The sequence below is a fragment of the Poecilia latipinna genome, unplaced genomic scaffold (assembly GCF_001443285.1).
Source record: "Poecilia latipinna isolate Pla-1442-1.1 unplaced genomic scaffold, P_latipinna-1.0 Scaffold2596, whole genome shotgun sequence".
NCBI classification, from domain to species: Eukaryota; Metazoa; Chordata; class Actinopteri; order Cyprinodontiformes; family Poeciliidae; genus Poecilia; species Poecilia latipinna.
The window spans coordinates 18,156-36,693 of NW_015115212.1; the positions used below are offsets into that span (position 1 = coordinate 18,156).

The 18,538-nt window shown below is 41.3% G+C and overlaps 1 protein-coding gene across 6 annotated transcripts in view; it reads left to right on the forward strand.

The window, feature by feature from the left end:
* The window catches only part of col4a6 (collagen, type IV, alpha 6), a 39,319-nt gene that overhangs the window by 11,305 nt on the left and 9,476 nt on the right, over positions 1-18,538 (forward strand). For 2 of the 6 annotated variants that reach the window (XM_015020502.1, XM_015020501.1), the window contains exons 14-36: positions 447-513; positions 599-703; positions 1,271-1,429; positions 1,709-1,756; positions 2,962-3,048; positions 3,675-3,835; positions 3,962-4,138; positions 4,315-4,498; positions 6,134-6,178; positions 8,125-8,196; positions 8,325-8,432; positions 9,239-9,457; positions 9,587-9,745; positions 10,179-10,187; positions 13,831-14,001; positions 14,084-14,227; positions 14,346-14,459; positions 15,635-15,816; positions 15,902-15,965; positions 16,052-16,126; positions 16,690-16,797; positions 16,875-16,982; positions 17,057-17,128. In XM_015020502.1, the coding sequence (XP_014875988.1) occupies positions 447-513; positions 599-703; positions 1,271-1,429; positions 1,709-1,756; positions 2,962-3,048; positions 3,675-3,835; positions 3,962-4,138; positions 4,315-4,498; positions 6,134-6,178; positions 8,125-8,196; positions 8,325-8,432; positions 9,239-9,457; positions 9,587-9,745; positions 10,179-10,187; positions 13,831-14,001; positions 14,084-14,227; positions 14,346-14,459; positions 15,635-15,816; positions 15,902-15,965; positions 16,052-16,126; positions 16,690-16,797; positions 16,875-16,982; positions 17,057-17,128 (2,638 nt within the window). The remainder of the gene's footprint in view (positions 1-446; positions 514-598; positions 704-1,270; positions 1,430-1,708; positions 1,757-2,961; positions 3,049-3,674; positions 3,836-3,961; positions 4,139-4,314; positions 4,499-6,133; positions 6,179-8,124; positions 8,197-8,324; positions 8,433-9,238; positions 9,458-9,586; positions 9,746-10,178; positions 10,188-13,830; positions 14,002-14,083; positions 14,228-14,345; positions 14,460-15,634; positions 15,817-15,901; positions 15,966-16,051; positions 16,127-16,689; positions 16,798-16,874; positions 16,983-17,056; positions 17,129-18,538) is intronic. The other 4 variants (XM_015020506.1, XM_015020505.1, XM_015020504.1 and 1 more) reach the window with 3 other exon arrangements.

Sequence of the window (18,538 nt, forward strand, 5' to 3'; positions counted from 1 at the left end):
CACTGTTAGCTTCCCAATAATTTCTAGCTAGTTTAACTTGCTACAAAATGTTTTGTTTTTTAAGTTGTGGCAAAACAGCTCATAATTTACATGTTTTTCTTAATGTTTTTAGCTGACAGCTGTAATAGTTTGACTACTAATGAAGGTTTTAATTAAGCGAGGAGCTACCACTCCTATGTTAGCTAGGAGCTAGGAGTGGTAGCTAAGCTTAACCTAGCTAGGAATGGTAGCGCCAGTTTTTTCTCTTTGCTCTTTGCCCTTTATTGGAAACTTCAAAAACTAACTAAAGATACTAGTTTCCTGCAGTCGTAAAAAGCTTGCCTCCTCTCTATGTGGTAAAAAAATAATCCTTTAGCTAGCTTAGCATGCGTTTTAGGCTATCAGAGAGAAGAGTAGATTTTGTGTTCTCCTTTCTCTGCTCTGTTCTGACCGTGAACATCCCATAGGGAGACCAAGGTGACATCGGACTCCCAGGACCTCCAAGTTACTTCAGTGATGGATCTTTTGTTCAAGGTATCATCACTATTGAGGATTTGAAACCTGGACTTGTAATTGTACAAATCCGTCAGGTGGCCATGTTGTTCGTCTTTCGCTGCAGGACCCCCAGGCGACCCGGGGTTTCCCGGCCTTCCGGGTAGCACCGGTGATCAGGGACCTCCAGGATCCACCGGGCCTCCGGGACCGCCAGGCCCTTTCCGCTTTGGTAATAATGACAAACTTTTGGAGGTTTTGTAGGTATGGTGAAGGAACTTTTTTTTAGGAAATCTAGTCACACTCCAGATTGATAGACAGAATAATTTATTTATGCTAAAACCACAAACCTTCTTTCCTTACCTCTGTCATTTCTTATCTCCTTTCTTTCATTCTCTTGCTACGTTTAAATCCTACCCCCCTCTGTTCTGTCCTTCTTTTTTCCTAGTCTGCTGCTTCCTCTCTAGTCTTGTTCCTCTTCCTTCCTTCCAACTTCGTTTTGTCCTCACTTTTGCTACCTCTTCTGGCCTTCCTGCTTTCCAGTTTCTTGCTTTACCTATTTAAAACCTTACTGTACAAATATTTGCCACAGATTAATGGCAAACTCTACTGTTTTACATTTTAAGGTAAACACAAAAGCCTGGAGACTCTGGATAGTTGAGTCTGGAAATCACGAGACCCTTCGTGTGAAAATAGAAACTTTACTTCATCTAAGCAATTATGCTCTACTTTGTGTTGGTCAAGACTCTGAAGATGAAGTGTGGCTTCCTTGTACACAACAAATATGTCGTGTGCGCAGGTGGTCCAGGAGCTCCGGGTTTTCCTGGTGGCGCCGGGCCAAAAGGAGACAAGGGTAACCCGGGCTTACCAGCTTACGGCCCTGAGGGTTTCCAAGGTCCCCCTGGACCTGATGGTCCTCCTGGTCCCCCTGGTCCTCCAGGTCCTCAAGACAGCTCAGGTATCCCTCCACCGAACCAAATGTTAAATCTCTGGGGGGGGGTTTTCCTTCCCTTTCCAGATTGTGAAGAGGACTGTTCCTGCTGGTAACAGCTCAAGTTGTTTTCATTGTATGATTGATTTGTCTTTGTACGCATGATGCTGCACCACAGTTGAAATCGGCGTGAAACAAGTTTTCTTTTTTTGCTGACTAAACGCCGCCTCGTTGGTAAGAATACAAGGTACAACAGAGAACAACTTCCAAACCATAACAGCTGTCTGAATTTTACTGTTGTCTAAGGCCGGCCCAGGGACCCCTGTGATATCTATCCTCCTGACAGGCCCACAGGTTAGTTCCTCAGGTACCCTAATGCAGCGCCATGGCAACATTCTGCCATTCAAATAATAACAATTATAATGATAAAAATAATAAAAAAGACAAAACATTCAAATCATCTTTCATCTTTCAATACTTCCCTACCAAAATGCTGATTTCTTTTTATTTATTTTGCGCTGTACTCTTTGCAGGGAATAGCATTAAGTGGCGAGTGTAGGCTGTTGCGAGCTTCAGACTTGGATAGGAGTGTCTCTCTACTCCAAGCTGCTTTTCTCGTCTTTGGCCACAAGGTGTAACCCGCTGTAAACATCATTCACTGGTTTTACACGAAGGTTCGGGGCGCGAGAGCTGCTTTGGAAACGAGTCGTGAATAAAATCAAGTGAAAACACCTGGCTGCAACTTTACCAATTTATGCATTTATTTTTTTATTACAATGAACGTACGTCAAAATAAAAAAATGTGCACACTTGTTCAGTGTGTATTTCTATTGTTTAATTATGTCCCATATGGGTGTGCATTGTGCAGTTCTCAGCTATTAAAATCAATGTAAAACCACTGAATATGTACTTGCCAAATGCGTTGGTGTTTTACTGCGCCCTCCACATTTATGGCCACCCTGGGTAAAGACGTGTAAAATACATGAATAAATTTTAAAAAAATAAAATTGTGATTTATACTTCAGTTTTTATTTTTCGTTTACACACGTGTCGATAGGACATTCGACCATTCGAGTGTCGATGTAACCATGACAACCAGTGGTGGAAAAGCATCCAATTTGATGAGGCTGATGGTAAACAAAAAGCTCTTCACAATGACAATAGAAATCCCACTTTTTTTGCACATCATTGCCATGGCTGATAAATATCATGGAGGGCGCTGTAACTTTTAATATCATGTCAAAAAGTAAAACCAAATTTCAATGCTTTTAAACAGAAGCCTCTCATCTTGCACCAGCAGCTCGAACCTGATGGAAAACCAGAGCCAACTAACCCTGATTTTGCACTGTGAAACTTTGCTGCCCTTCCACTGTCTTGGTTTATTTCTAGATTTGATTTCCTGTTTCTTGGGGGGGAGAAAATGTCTCCCTCTTCCCCTCCCAAGAACTCTAATTAATTGTCGTCCATTGTCATGTTGTTATCCCTAACATAAATCAGTGTAGTTGAGCTTAAGTTTCTTTTTTTTGTTGTTGTCTGAGTTAGCTTGTGTGTGTTTGCAGGTGCCCCCAGTAAAGGCCCCCCTGGAAACCCTGGGCCGCCTGGCCAGACGGGATTTCCAGGAAACTCGGGACTTAAAGGCTTTAGAGGTGTGCATTTAAACGTGTTGACTGAAAATAAGCTTTCCTCAAACTCAAACTTATTCATTTGTTTTCTGTAAAATAATATGTTCCCAAACAAATGTATGTCCATAAGTATGCTGTGGTTAAGACACAGCATCATATAGTTAGCACACAGCGCTAACATAAGCAGAAGGCTCCATGCTAACTGCTATCAAAACAATGGCGAGGACATCAACACAACACAATGAATTCATGTTTAATATAAAATTTGTTGTCATTTTAGCATTAGCTACAGCTTACCGGTTTGCTGTACTCGTTTCCATAGCGATAGACGGGACAGACCGCTCAGCCAGAAATCAAATCCTCCTTGATGCTGGTGAAGTTACTGAAGCCGTCGAAGTGTTTTGTGGCTCAATACAACAACCGAGCATCTTGGCTTATCCGCTTGTAGCTTCAGCTTTATTAAACCTGGACTACAAAATTGGAGTGAGAAATGAAAAAATTGCGAAGTTGGTTAGCTGGAAGTCCTTGACCTTGTTTACAAACACTGTGACGTAATGATTTATATAGTTACGTACTTTATATGTGTAATAATCTTTATTTTTCTCCTCACATGGTGCTACTTTTTATTTCTCAATCCCTGCATCCTTCAGGTGACCCCGGTGACTGTAACTGTGGAGGAGGAGGAGGAGGTGTCGGCCTGCCCGGGTTACCTGGACCTCAAGGACCCAGAGGCAACTTTGGCTTCCCAGGGCGTAAAGGTGAGCCCGGTAACCCGGGTTCTCCTGGTTTCAACGGCAGTCCGGGGGCGCCTGTGAGTAACATTTCATTATTATTATTATTATTTTTTTTTTTAATGTAATTGATATCCTCCTATCATTTTCCTGTAAACAAGCGCAAGTTTGTGAGGTTTCAACTTTGGTAACTTTGTTTTCTGCAGGGTCGTGAGGGTGAGAGGGGATTCATTGGGCGTAAAGGACAGAAGGGGGAATCGTCCTTCTCCGGTTTCGGGGTGAAGGGAGATCGAGGGACACCTGGACTCAGAGGACCTACGGGTGAAACAGGAAACCCTGGCAGAGACGGTTTGCCTGGCTTCGCTGGCCCCCCAGGACCCCCGGTAAGAACTTGTGGTCTTTGTAACAAATAAAATCCAATTTGCTTTTTACTCATTTTCCATTAACTTCCTTGATGTTTTTTATTTTTATTTTTTGCTCTTTTTATTATTATTATTATTATTATTATTATTATTATTATTATTATTATTATTATTATTATTTCTGGATTGTTCTCAAGGGTGATGGTGGTGTTGGCACAATCGGTGAGAAGGGTTTCCCAGGATTTCCTGGAGGCAAAGGTCGACCTGGTGCCCCTGGCGATCCTGGATTCGGCTACCCCGGCCTACCGGGCCGTCGAGGTGAAAAAGGAGAGCCTGGGATCCCTGGGTTTCCTGGACAGCCAGGTCCACCAGGCCCACAAGGTAAGTGATGACAAGTGAGTGGGAGCCAATATAATTCCCCACAGGTTAGATCACACATCCGCAGTCTAACGTAACAAACTAAATCACATGAAGACATTTTAAGCGGACACAGAGCACCTGGTCTTCCTTGTTGAAGGTTTAAAACTCACCGACACAGACGTTGAGGCTCGTGTTTTAGGCTTTCTCTGTCAGGCAGATCCCTACCATTCATGCCTCAGACTGCTGTTCACTACTGTAATAATGCGCTTTTACTCATCTGCAGACAATAATCGATAATCCACAAGCTTCTCTAGTTGAGTGAATGATGCGTAATGATGATACTGTAATTACTGACATGCAAAACAACTGCTGTGCTTCTTTAGTCTCAGAGGAGGTGAGAAAAAAAAAAAGAAAAAAAAAAGAATCCAATAAGTCTGTTTTCATGTCTCATAGACCGTTAGGCTCGGTTCTATTGGGGACCAAAATTGCAATTTTTGTTACATTTTCATCTGGTTTGGTTCGGTTTCACGCTGCACTTGGTCAAACGATCCAAACTGATGGAAAAACTACTGAAGGAAGTGACACAAAAACCTCAGAAGAAGACATTAGTGCAGCTTCCTTCTTCTACAAAAATGGAGTAGCGTCAGATTTTAGCGGTTGTAAGATTTCTATCTTTTGTCTTTGGTAAAAGACCATGAGTCATTTCTCCCGCTAGCTCTAGACTCACGCATTTGTTTTGGTTCTGTTGACCCAGAATGCCTTGCGCTATAGTCCACTTCCTGCTTTTGGAGCGGTCTCGGGTCCGCTTGTGACCACATATACATTTGAACCACAACAAAGTTAATTTTAACTGAAGCGATAACTAGGTTTTTAGGCGGACTAGACTTTGCTTCTTTGATTCACGTTAGACTTCGATTGTGCATTCACACCTCCGCAAACGAACCGGAGTTTCTAGACAAACGAACTAGAGTTCGATTAAAGTGGACCAAACAGGTCTGGTAAGAATGCTCTCTTAGTCATAATTTTTCATAATAAAATCTAATCAGGTTTTCAATTATATATTGAATCAGTTATTGAACTGCCCGTCAGTAAAATTTAACAAGCTAGCATAGTAAATGCGGAATGGGCAGGTTTGTGTCAAGAAAAAAGACCGATGCTCAGTTCTTCCTCTCTGGGACTAAACAACACAAGACATCAGCAACCTGCTGGGCTTTATTTGCAGAATGAATGAGTGCTCTCACCGCAGGACGCTGATGCTAAACATAGATTGATTTTGCTTGAATTATCACTCTCAGGAACTGAGGGAGAATGAGGGAACCAGAGGGCAGACACGGCGATGCCTCACTGCCTCCTTCTCTCTCCTCTGCTGACGATGATAATAGTCTGTTTTTAACTGAACCAAGCATCTCAGTATGCTTCCGCCTTAACTGGATGAGCCTTGAAATAATTGATTTGATCTGATTGCCTATAACTGTTTGATGAAAAGAAAAAACACAATTTAATTGCTTTACTGCAGATGCAGATGACCTCGTCTGGCTTTGTATGCTGCCATCCTTTGTGGCCCTCTTTCTCTAAAAACGCACATCCGTCCCCGTTTCTCTCTATCCCCCGTCCCTCCATCTGTCTCACATTCCTTGTGCATGTGTATCTGTCCAGGTGACAACAGCTGTGGAGGGGTTATTGACGCCGGAGAGGGAACGGGTGGGTAACTAACTTCCTCCACCACCAGTCAGAGTAACAATGGGGACAGATTATGTAGCGTTAGCGGTGGAACTGGTGGATTAAAAAAGCCAAAATTATTATTTTTTTTTAACTTGGAGAAACCGGGGAGTCGGAGGGGCTACTCATGTTCACATAGTAGCTAGAGTTCATCTGATCAATGGACAACATTATATGGACATATATGAAACATTTAGCTAACCACATGTCAACACAAACCATTTAACAATATATATTTGCAATTTAAGAAACTCATAATGGCTGTGGCTTCCTGGGTGTGTGACTGAGGAGGCATGTAAGCTTGGAATTGAAATAGACGACTTCTTGTATAAATTTAAACTGAATCAAAATGTCAACATTTATGTCTGTGAATAAGCAGTCATGGTAAAAAGAAACTACAATAATTACTATATAACTATGTATGTAGTAATTGTTTATTAGTCTGATTAATAGCCTGTTGAAGAGTTGTTGTTGTTTATTTTTACCATGAATATATATCTTCCTGTGACCATAAAACTTGACCCACTTGATAAAAGCCTTGTCAGTATAATACAAATGACAAATATGCAAATGTAGCTAAATATTCCTATCTAACTCAACTTTTTGGTCGCTGAATAGAACCCAAATGCAGGCAAAGTGATATTAAGTTGGATGTTTGATGCTAAAAAATATCATACTTTAAGAAACTGAAAATTAAATAGACACTGAGAAACTTAAGGTGTCAATGAACTGCAACTAAACACAAAGAAACACAAAACTGAGGAAAGACTAAACTCAGTTTGAAGGAATTATAACAAACCTCACTTAATCTCTCCAGTAAGTCAAAAATAACATGTATTTAACAAAATTTTAACTTTGTGTATTATTCCAAGCTAGCTTGTTTGCTGCCAGGCAAAGAAATGCTTGCTAACTCACTAGCTTGCTAGCTTACAAGCCTGCTAGCTTGTACAAAGTAACTGTTTTACTTATAAATAACAGAGGAAGGTGAAGCTCCTCACTGTCTAATAACCAGTCTACGGATTGGTTATTGATATCCATTACTCCAACAGCGATGTACTATGTTATTATAATGTGTCTGTAGCCCTCATAGTTTCATTAAAGGAACTTTCATTTAGCCAACAACCGCTAATTTCTTGAAGAGCCATTTCAGAAAATGCTCTAAACTTTTCTCAGACCTAGCAGGTGATCACTGGACAATGTAGTCTTCTGCCAAACAAAACCAGCCACTTACTCATAAGTCATTGTCATGTGACGCTGCAAGGAAAGGACTCGGATCTCTACGACGAAGAGTCTCGTTTGGGCGTAATTTGGGGTAAAGTGGAGCAGGTGGTCGGAGTCACTGGACAATCACACTCATCCGTTCTTTTTTTTTTTTTTTTTTCTCCAATCAAAGCTGCTGAAATCTGCCGCCTATTTTAACGCCTACTTTAACTACTACTTTCATCGGACGAGGAGAAAACCGCTCAGACGCTCACCCAGCCCGGACGTAAACCGTTTCACCTACCAGCTCCTCGTTTTCAACCCGCAGCTTTAACTCAAACAGTTTGCTACTAACAACGTTTACACTCGCTGCCCTCACGGCTAAAAGCTGAAATTAACCCTATCAAGTACAGCATGAATGGAAGCGACTGACAACCAGCACTGCAAACAGAGGAGCTAGTCATCTGGACTCGGACTGAGTCATTGTTGACATGTGAGGGGATTCTAGTTACCAGTCACTTTAGTTTTGAGCTCTTATTTTGGTAGGTTTCAGTCATATGATTCTTTTGTAAAGGACCAGGTATGATTTTCTTGAAGATAAGTCATATTATGTGTATTTATTTACAAAATTAAAGGGAGCTCAAACTGATAAATCCCATTCTGTTTGCTCTAAATGAGTAATATGGTACTTAAAGTGTGAGTACTAACCTGTATGTGACCACTACCAGGCGATAAGCTACCTTGCACCATATATGGTGAACCTGGAGATCAAGGTGAACGTGGCAGGCCTGGACGACCAGGTAACGCTCAGTCTTATCACTTCTACGTTAATACGATAACTGTTTAAGTTGGTGTCTTTGGAGAGGATTGCATGTCTGTTTGAGAAACGACTTTGTTTGAGTCCAGCTCAACCCGGTTTCTGTCTCAGGCCCCCAAGGCCAGCCAGGCTTCCCAGGATCCCCTGGAGGTCGAGGGTTTGATGGCGCCAAGGGACAGAAGGGAGATCCTGGTTTTGGAGGCCTACCAGGACCACAAGGTAAACTGGTGCTACTTAGGGTTCCACCATGAGCTGCGAAATGGTCAGAAAGATTTAAATATATCCTAGAGGTCCACTGCAAATTTGGATTCAACAGCTGTTTAGTGAGTAAAAAGTGAAAATTGACTAAATACATCATCAGTGATCAAAACCTCCAAGGTTCAGGTTGCTAGAACTTGTCAGATAAACGAAACTTTTGTACTTGGACACGAATAGATACAGTTGAAACCAGAAGCTTACTTACACAAAATGAAAAGACTGAATGTAAATCAGACCAAACTTCTCCTGTCAGCTAGAAACGCCCAAAATGATTTGTATTTGCTAAATGTCAGAAAACTTAAAGAGAAAATGCTTTGGACGTTTTCTTTGTGGAGCCTTGATCCAACTATGATGAGAAGTTTCTGGAAGGAAACCCAAAAGGTTTGACCCGAGAAATGCAGCTTAAAAGACACTTATTTTTACTACTGATGAATGTATGTAAACTTCTGGATTTGAAGAAAGTTTGTTGTTCTTCACCAAGTATTCTGGTTTTTAGCAAATAGAAATAATGTTGGTCTTTATAATCAACCAAAAACTTTGGCTTGAGGAGTGAAGCTTTAAAATACTATAAATGAAAATATTTCTATGAATAAACATGATTCATTAGTGGGATAATCTGCCTTCTGGGAGTTTTTTCAAGGGTCAAATAGCAGCACTGAGTTAACAAATACTTAATTACACATAAGTAACAACATGGAAAATAATTACAAATTATAAGATTTCTGGGATGTGTTAATATTTACCCTACCGCTCCGCCCTTCCTGCAGGTTTTCCTGGACCCAGAGGAGATCCCGGAGTTCCAGGTATTCCGGGAGTTGGCTACGATGGGCCCAAAGGGAAAGACGGCCTTCCAGGACCTCCTGGACCCAAAGGCCAGCCTGGAGAAGTCCTGGGAGTAAGACCTGGAGCTCCAGGAGAGGCTGGCATACCTGGTGCACCCGGAGACAAGGGCCCGCCAGGGAGTCCAGGAACACCCGGATCACCCGGTGGGTCTCAGAGGGAGCCGCTGGAACGCTAAACTCACATATTTATTGATATTAATGTTATTAATGGAGTTGCAGCAGTTAATGTCAGTAGCAGGTTAAAGAAATTTCTCTGTATTTTTCAATCTTAAGGCTTCGATGGACGGCCTGGTGTTTCCGGTCTGAAGGGAGAGCGTGGAGTGGACGGCCGGCCGGGCATTCCGGGTCTTCCCGGACTTCCAGGCGGCGCGGCCAATCCCATCCCCGGTCCACCCGGATCTCCCGGCAGCAAAGGACTCATCGGACCGCCAGGTGAGGAACAATGTTACCTTCATCTACACAAAATCTCCAAATCACTGTCGAGGACTCTGATAGTTTTTTTTTCTTTAAGTGAAGTTTTTCTCCAGGTTGACTTTTCAGGTGGAATTGAACTAAAAAAAAATCTGATTTGGTCTCAGCTAACGTTTTCACCTCTCATCCCTCCAGTCTCCCCAGTCTCCGTCCATCCTTCTCGTTTCTCATCGTATTCCCTTTGCATCCTGCATCAGACGGCATGTCATTGTCTTGTGGATTGAAGTTCTCCGTTTTACCCAACAAATCTCTTGTTTTTGTATCTCTCCTTGTTCCATTTTTTTTTACCTCTTCTACCATCCTTTCCTTTTCTACATGCACCACCACCATCACCTCCATGCATCCTCTCCATCTCTCCACCTTTTACTTCTTGGTGCTGGGTCATTCGATGTAGGCTGCCCAGGTGAGACACTCTCTCCCCGACCATCCATTGTTCATCTTTATTTTTTTTTAACTGTCCTCTCCATCCTTTGCTTTAATTGTCCGCATGCTTCTGCTGCTCACGCCTCAAACCCTAAAACCGCCTGCAGGCCATTTGCCACCACGCGACAAACAAATGTCCATCTGCACAAACTAGGAAGTCTGTTCTTGGGGGTGTTTGTTTCAGTCGAAAATTACCAAAGAAGATGTTTTACTCGAGCTAATTTAGCAGTTTCTCAAAGGACGAGTAGTCGTCTCACAACCTGAGGAGTTGCGGGTTCGACTCGAGCTTCGTCTGGCTGAATGTCGATGTTTGACTACTGATCTGTGTGTGTGAGTGTGTGAGTGTTTGTTAGCTGCGTCTCCATCACAGATATGCGCAAGACTTTGTCGATATCCCGCTAATGACGAAAAAGCCCAATTTCGCAGTTGCGGTGTTTCCGTTAAATAGGAAACGTAATTAAAGTCGCGCGTGAAGCCATCATCCTCCTAACACTTCCTTTGTGTTTTTCCTTTGTGGTGCGCACATGTGGTGATGTGAAAACAGATGTTATTTTTTTTTCTTTGCAGTTTTGGGAAACAAACCTGAAAAAAGTTTTTTTTGATACTGGAATTCCTTTAAGCAAATTTGTCTTCAAAGTATCAAATTGTGCAGTTATGTGGTGAATGGAAACGCAGCTTGTGAGTGCGACTGTGTTAATATGGCTCTAGTGTAAAACGTTTTGTGTTATTTTAATAAGTACACTAGAAAAACACAATGAAAATTCACTCCATTTACTTAGATTATACTAGAAGAGGTTATTTTGAAGTCTTTTTTTTGGGTCAGAAATTCAGGGTGTCTTAATTCTGCTTTTGATATTTCAATGGGTTTTTGACTATTCTAATGTTTAGTTGGCGTTTGATGCAGATTCCTGCAAGTCACAGTTGTGCCCCTTTAAAGCTGCAGTATTTATCTTTTATAGAAATATGTTTTTTTCCATATTTATTAAAACTGTCACCATGTCATGACAGTAAGATAATAGATAATCTGTGAAAAAATCAAGCTAATCCATCTCCTCCCAGTGCTACTGCAAAAATGCATCACTTCTGGTCAAGAACAACCAATCGGAGCCAGGAGGAGGGTCTTAGCGCTGTCAATCAACCTCCTGAATGTTGCCAAATGTGGTAATTGTGAAAAAAACAACTTACCGTTACAGGAAGCTTACCGTTATTTGCTGTTATTGGTGGCTATGCTGAATTAGCATTCGTGGCAGTCTGTGTTGTGGTAAAGCAGCTGCAGGAAAGAGCAAGTGGGAGAGTGACTGATGGGTCCAGGCGCTGTTGTTGTTTCAGCAGCCAATACTGGGAGCTCTGAGAGAAAGAAATTGTTTTTTACAGATTATCTGTCATATACTGTCACAACTTGATGATAATTTTAACAAGTATTTAAAAAAAACAACTAATTTTTTAATAAAACGTACATACTGCAGCTTTAAACGAGTCGCCGAGGAGGAGCTAGCAAAGACGTAGAGCAGGACTGAAGTGTCTGCAGTGTGCAGGGTTTCTGACCTGGACACTGTCGCCTCGAAAGGACTGGAGTTCATCCCACCCCCACTCCACTCAAAGACTCACTCAAGGTTTTGAATGAAGATGGATATTTTATTTGTGAGAGCTTCCGAGACAAAATAGTCCCTCAAAGTATGTGCTTGCTTTTACCGTTCCACTAAGATGTGCACATAAATTCATCATGAGCTTTACTATTGTCATTTTAACGAGTCATTATTGACTGTTCAGCTTCCTGAAAACAAAAAACCAAAAACAACCCAGACATTTATTTTAAACATTCATCGGATAAATGGATATTATACCCAACGAGGAATAATATCCGAACATCAAGAAACGATTTTGATAATCAGATCTTTATTTTCATGATGAGTTTATGTAAAGAGTACGGAACGGTAAGTGATTTTGTTTGTTTGTTTTTGCTGCCAGATCTAACCCACATGTTTCAGTTTTACACCTAATCAGCTCAAAATATTGTTTTTGTTGTTGTTGTTGTTGTTGTTGGGTCACATTCTGTAGGTTTGTTTACCAAGAGACTTTTGCTCAAATGCTATTTAGCTTCATCGCTGCTGCCAAAGCTTTTTTTTTTTCTTTTTTTTGCACTCTTAATTAAAAAGACTTGTTATTTTCAGCACATCTAAGCTCATGGCAATCTTAGCTTAGTCTGACATTTACTAACGTCGCATTGAAGATGTGCTGAAAACGAGCTCTGTTTTTTTTTTTTTAAAAAAACATTAAACTTCAGCTGTTAGAGGGGCAGTTCAGTCACTACTGGAGACCCCAGGTGGCGGAGCCGCGCTACTGCAGGCTGGAACTGCACTCAGAGGCGGTTCAAGTACGTAATCACCTCAGATGCACTGATTCCGTTTTTCCGGGATTCATACGATATTTTAGAAATGTCTTAATTGAGATCTTTTGTTGTCACCGTAATGGATGGTTTCAGGAATTGTGTAACTGAGAGGCAGATCTCTTAAGAGTTTTATTTTATAGCAGAGAGACAGAATCAGCTACCAATCCAATACAAAGAACGTAAGTATGCAAACGGCAAACCTTGAGAGAAATGCGCATTCAAATGTTACCTTTTTGTCAAATGCCATCACCAAAATCATCAAGCAAAGACACATCAAATATGTTGATCAACGTTCCACTGAATCAACTCTACACAGGAGGATTTTTAGTCTTGATTTAAAGGAACTCGTCGTTCCGGGTGTTTTGCGGTTTTCTGGAAGTTTGTTCCAGATTTGCGGTGCGTAGAAGCTGAATGCTGCTTCTGCGTGTTTGGTTCTGTGTCTGTTAACACAAAGCAGACCAGAACCAAAGTAAAAGACACTAATGTATTCCATTCACAAAAATATGCATGTTTCATTGAATATTTCATCCTAATAAACGACAGAGTGTTCATGCATCAGCTCTGTTTGCTGCAAATTTGTAGCATTGCTACATTATGTGGCCACACAAAACTATTCCAAACAGCTGTCAGAATAATGCTTCTCTAAAAGCTAGCAATGCTATATGCTAAAGACATACTGCTGCTAGCAAGAACTATCCCACTTTCTTACATTGTGCTCACAAATCAGCCTAAGATTAAGAGTCTGATTCCAACTTCCTGCTGGGAAATCGGTGCATCTGTGGAAATTGCGCACTTGTTCCGATAACTGCTTAACTACTGGAAACCTCTGGATACCTTCTGTATCCAAATGAAGCGCATCATGCTTATGTCTGTGCAACGTAGCGCAGCTGGGGCAAAATATAGACTGTAAAAGCAACAAAAAAACAATGTAAGAAGTAAATTACATTGTTTCCTGCAGTGTGCCACGCTGTCAGCGAGTGTTGGTATTTAGACGCAAAGTTATTGTTGAGTTGATTTCTGCTGTATTTTCTTTGTGAACTTAATTCATTGGAGGTAAGTTGATGTATTCTGAAGAAGGTAAGGTTTTATTCATTTATTTATTTATTTTACTTCTATGGATTGATTTGTCCCAGATCTAAAAAAAGTCGCCTCTTAAGTTTTTATCATTTATTTAGATTCACAGAAGTTGAGCCCGGCCTAATCCGTTCTCATCCCCACCCTCCGCCTTCGTCAGGTTATCGCGGTCGGAAAGGTGAACCGGGAGAACAAGGATTCCCGGGCCCTGCTGGAATGAAAGGAACCCCGGGATTCCCTGGTCCAAACGGAGGAACAGGTCCAAGAGGACCCCCTGGACTGCCAGGTCCTGGAACCGTTCCTGGAAGACCCGGAACGCCTGGAAGAAAGGGTATGGAGGACAGGATCCGCCAGCTGGTCCGTTCCTCACTTGGGCGGTCCGTATCAGTGAAAAAGTTCTGCGTAATCTGCAGGTGAAAGAGGATTCTCGGGGCTGATGGGTTTCCCCGGACGACCGGGTCGTCCCGGAAGTCCAGGATTTCCCGGTGGGAAAGGGTTTCCCGGAGACCGTGGGAGAGATGGGTTTCCTGGAGGTCCTGGACTGTTTGGACTGAAAGGTGATGGCGACCCCTTTTTCTTTGAAATCTGACTGCAAATCTGTAATGACAACAGAGGACGACCTCAGTCGACAGAGAGCAGTAAACATGTCCAAACATGTTCCTTTACCCTCCACAGGTGACGGAGGAAACCCCGGGCCCCCTGGTATTCCAGGCCCTCCTAGTTTAGTGCAGAAAGGTGCACCAGGGGTCAACGGAGCCCCCGGCTTTGAGGGCTTTACTGGACCTAGAGGTAGGAAAAAAACAACCGTTCTTTTCCTTCGAATACCCGAGAACATCTTCCTAGAAGACTTTATCCAAGAAACTGCCTTGACTAAATTATATCTGTGTTATATTTTAATAGAGGCGGATATAGTAGCCAAAAATTGTACTCAAGTAAGATTAGCACTACTTATAACATAATTATTAATTAACATATTTTTACTCAAGTAAAAGTAAAATGTAGCCGTCCAAGAAATTACTGGAAGTAAGATTTTTTTTAAAAAGTATTTGGTAAAAAGGCTACTGACAAATGATCAAAACATAAATTAATTAATATTCAAAAATTATGTACAGACCAAAATGTAAAGTTATGTGTAAAGTTTGGTATTTTAAAGAACAGAATGAAAATAACTTGTATATGTGACATAATTACAAAATTACAAAGTAGGGGGAAAAAAACATTTTTTCCTCTGTTTCTTTCAATAAAAAACTTATGAAACTTTAACATAAACTGCAGGTGTGTGTGTGTGTGTGTGTGTGTGTGTGTGTGTGTGTGTGCGTGTGTGTGTGTGTGTGTGTGTGTCTGGTGAATTTTTGGTTAAAATGTGTTTCCATTCAGTGATGTTACTCTCAGTGGGTAGCTTAGCCAGAAGTTTTACTCAAATAAGAGGAGTAATATGTCATAATAAGTAAAAGTAAAAATATACTCCTAAAAGTACATTTTGTTTCCTAAAAATCTGCTCAAGTAAATGGAACTGAGTTCATGTAACTACTTACTACCCAGCACTTTTTTTAGCTACAGTTTTTTTCATGCATTTGTCCAGATTTTAGCCACACTTTTAAAACCCAGCATACAGTTAGCACAACGTGGGTCTGCTATGGATATCTTACTAAAACATGGAGTCAGAAAATAAATTTTTTATCGGGTTTTTATGTTCCTAAAAGCCAAGTTGCGCCTGACTGTTTTTGTCTTTGCAAACATTTCCACTGAGCAGAAAACACTCAAAATCTGTGGCTTAATAAACTCATAATGTGAAGGAATAGATTGCTTGTATTTTGAAAAGGAACTAGTTTGAATGAGTGCATGAATGTGTGGTGAGTTTAGGAAACGGTCCCAACACAGAGGAAACGTATTTACCAGTTTTTGTTTAAGCTGACTGAGTTTCCATCTTCCATAAATGCCATCCCTCCTCGTTGTGTTTCCAGGTGACAAGGGTCTCCCAGGCCTGCCTGGTCGTCCGGGTTCTCCAGGTCGTCCCGGCTTCCCCGTGGACAGCAAAGGCCAGGCCGGAGAGCCGGGTTTCCCTGGGCGGCCCGGCCCACCGGGCTTCCCTGGACCAAAGGGGGAAGGAGGAATCATGGGATTCCCAGGATTGACGGGACCGAGGGTGAGGAAACACACGTCTGTTCCTCATATTAGCCTTCAGCACGATCGAGGTGGTGGGGCTGACGTTCTCATCACGGTTTCTTCAGGGTGACGACGGCTCGCCGGGATTCCCCGGAAATCCTGGAGAATTCGGCCGAACCGGAGCCAAAGGTGAGCGGCAACTTTCCTTCATTCCACACAGCAGTTCTCTCTCGTAAGAAACGGCAAATAATCAGGACGCGCCGCTTGTTAATCAGGTCCACCTGGAGAGACGTTTGCCTATCCTGGAGCACCGGGAGTGAAAGGCCAGACTGGAGATTCAGGTTTTCCAGGTAAGGTTTGATTTTTCACTGTAAGATAGAGCCGGGCGAATTTTCCATGTGTGAAGATTTCATTTGGGGTCTCCATAGTTCACAGTGATGTCAACACGCCCCACAGACCATCATTTTGTTTTACAAGCATAATTTACAGCTTGTATTTATTTAGACTTTGGATTATACCCAAGATAAAACCCAGACTAATTTGAAAGTCATCACTAAAATATTAGCGGTAGAAAAATCCTCAAAGCTTGAAAAATCTAAAAGTAGAAGAAAAAAACATCTAAAATATTCTGTATATTCAAATTGAAAAAATATATACATATAAAGCCTTTTGCCTTCATGGCTGTTTTGTAGCTTCAACCTATAGAGTTCTGAATCTCCTAATGTTTTATTTATCAGAATAGTTTGACCCAGTTCACTTTTTTACACAAGTTAAGTGGATCACATTTCATTCAGACGTCACAGTAAAAGAAACATCTTCATATTTGTTCTTAGTTTTATCGATGGAGCAGCTGAGGTTGGTTACAATAACTCAAGAAAGTCTCCCAGTAAATGGTGACCTAATGTTTCGGTAGGCTCTCGAGGCATCGACGGTTCCCTTGGCGACAGGGGTTTTCCGGGACGCCGAGGTCCTGATGGACAAAAGGGCATTCCCGGTGAAACGGGGCGACCCGGAACGATGGGTGAGACACCAACCCCGAAGACGAAGCTGATGAAAGACGAATCGACGATAATTATGTTGTCACTCAATCTCCGGTAGGTCCACCTGGGATCCCTGGGCCGCAGGGTCAGCCCGGATTCCCTGGGAGACGAGGATCAGACGGGTCCCCGGGACCACCCGGAGGCCCAGGTGACGTCGGTTTTAAAGGTAAGATGAAAGCGTAACGTCAGTTTTACGATGCGGCCGTTTCAGTAGACCCTCTCATGACGCGTTCTTCACAGGTTTGTCTGGAGCGCCGGGGCTGGACGGACTCAATGGCCTCGCCGGTCCGAAAGGCCCTCCTGGAATCCCAGGCAAGAACACACAAACTCCCACGTTAGCCAGACTGTTACACCCAAAGCTGTAAAACATTTTGGAGTGGGATTGAACCTCCAGACCTTCCCTTAAATCACACAACCAAAACATTTAATATAGAGAATTATTTCATGGTTAAATCTGCATTGATGGACCTCAATTGCATTGATGCACCAGAAGCAATATCAACGTTTTGGAGCGACCCAGCTGCGATCCTGTTTCGAATCTCAGAACACAATTTAAAATATACGTAGAAATGGATTATATAGAGATGGGTTTTTTTGTTTTTTTTAAATGATACTCCTTTTACACTTCTGGCCATATCATTTACTTATCAGTAATAAAGTTTTTTCATTAGTCTAAAATCACTCAGATAAGTGTTTCAACAAATTGGAATCTCAACGAAAAGCTCGTTTCATTCAGTGATTCGATTAAAACAGTAAAACGTTTGTTTGGGCTCAATACGCACAGACTCAGAGTTATAATTCATCATTTCCATCCACAAAAGCCACAAAAAGCGTCAGGCAGTCACCGGTTTGAGAGCAAACTTTACATTTTATCGAGTGACATCATCAAAACTATAAGTACGCCTCGCATAATATGTTGGTCAATGTTCCACAGATTATGATTCAAAGGCAACTCTAAGCAGAAGGGATCACCATCCCCAAGATCTACACACACACACAGATACACACACACACACACACACACGCAAGTAGGACGATGCTCTCACATCAGTGGGAACTTGAGTGGATGGAGATAATTACCAGTTAGTTTATGAAAGCCTCACGACGCGATCAGCACCATGCTGACGCGTCATGAAGCATTTCCTTAATTTATTGCTTTTTTCTCTCTTTCTACCAAAAACTGGATCACAAAAATCTCCAGTCTGTTGCTTTCGTCTCAACCGGCACGTTTTTTTCTGAAGGACAGTTTTGTTTGCAGAGACTTCATGATTCATTTGATTTGTAGTTTCTGTCAGTTTGTTTTTTTTTTTTTTTGGATATTTAAACTCCGGCTCCAGTGTTAAATGTTCATTAGAATTGAAAGATTATTGATCTTTGAGAATGTGTAGTTGCGTTATAATGCCATTACGATTATATTACTTGAAAATAGTCACAAAACAGCAATATTATCGTTTATCGCGATACAGTTTGGGACAATTTATTGTCCAGCAAAATTGATCAATAAATTGATCAAAATTGATCATTGTAGTCTTAAATATATATAAATATAATAAATATATATTATATATATATATATTATATATATATATATATATATATAAAATATATATTATATATATATATATAGATATATATATATATATATCTATATATATATATATATATATTTTTTTTTTTTTTTTTTTTTTTTTATGTTTTTTTCATTTTTTTTTTTTTGTTTTT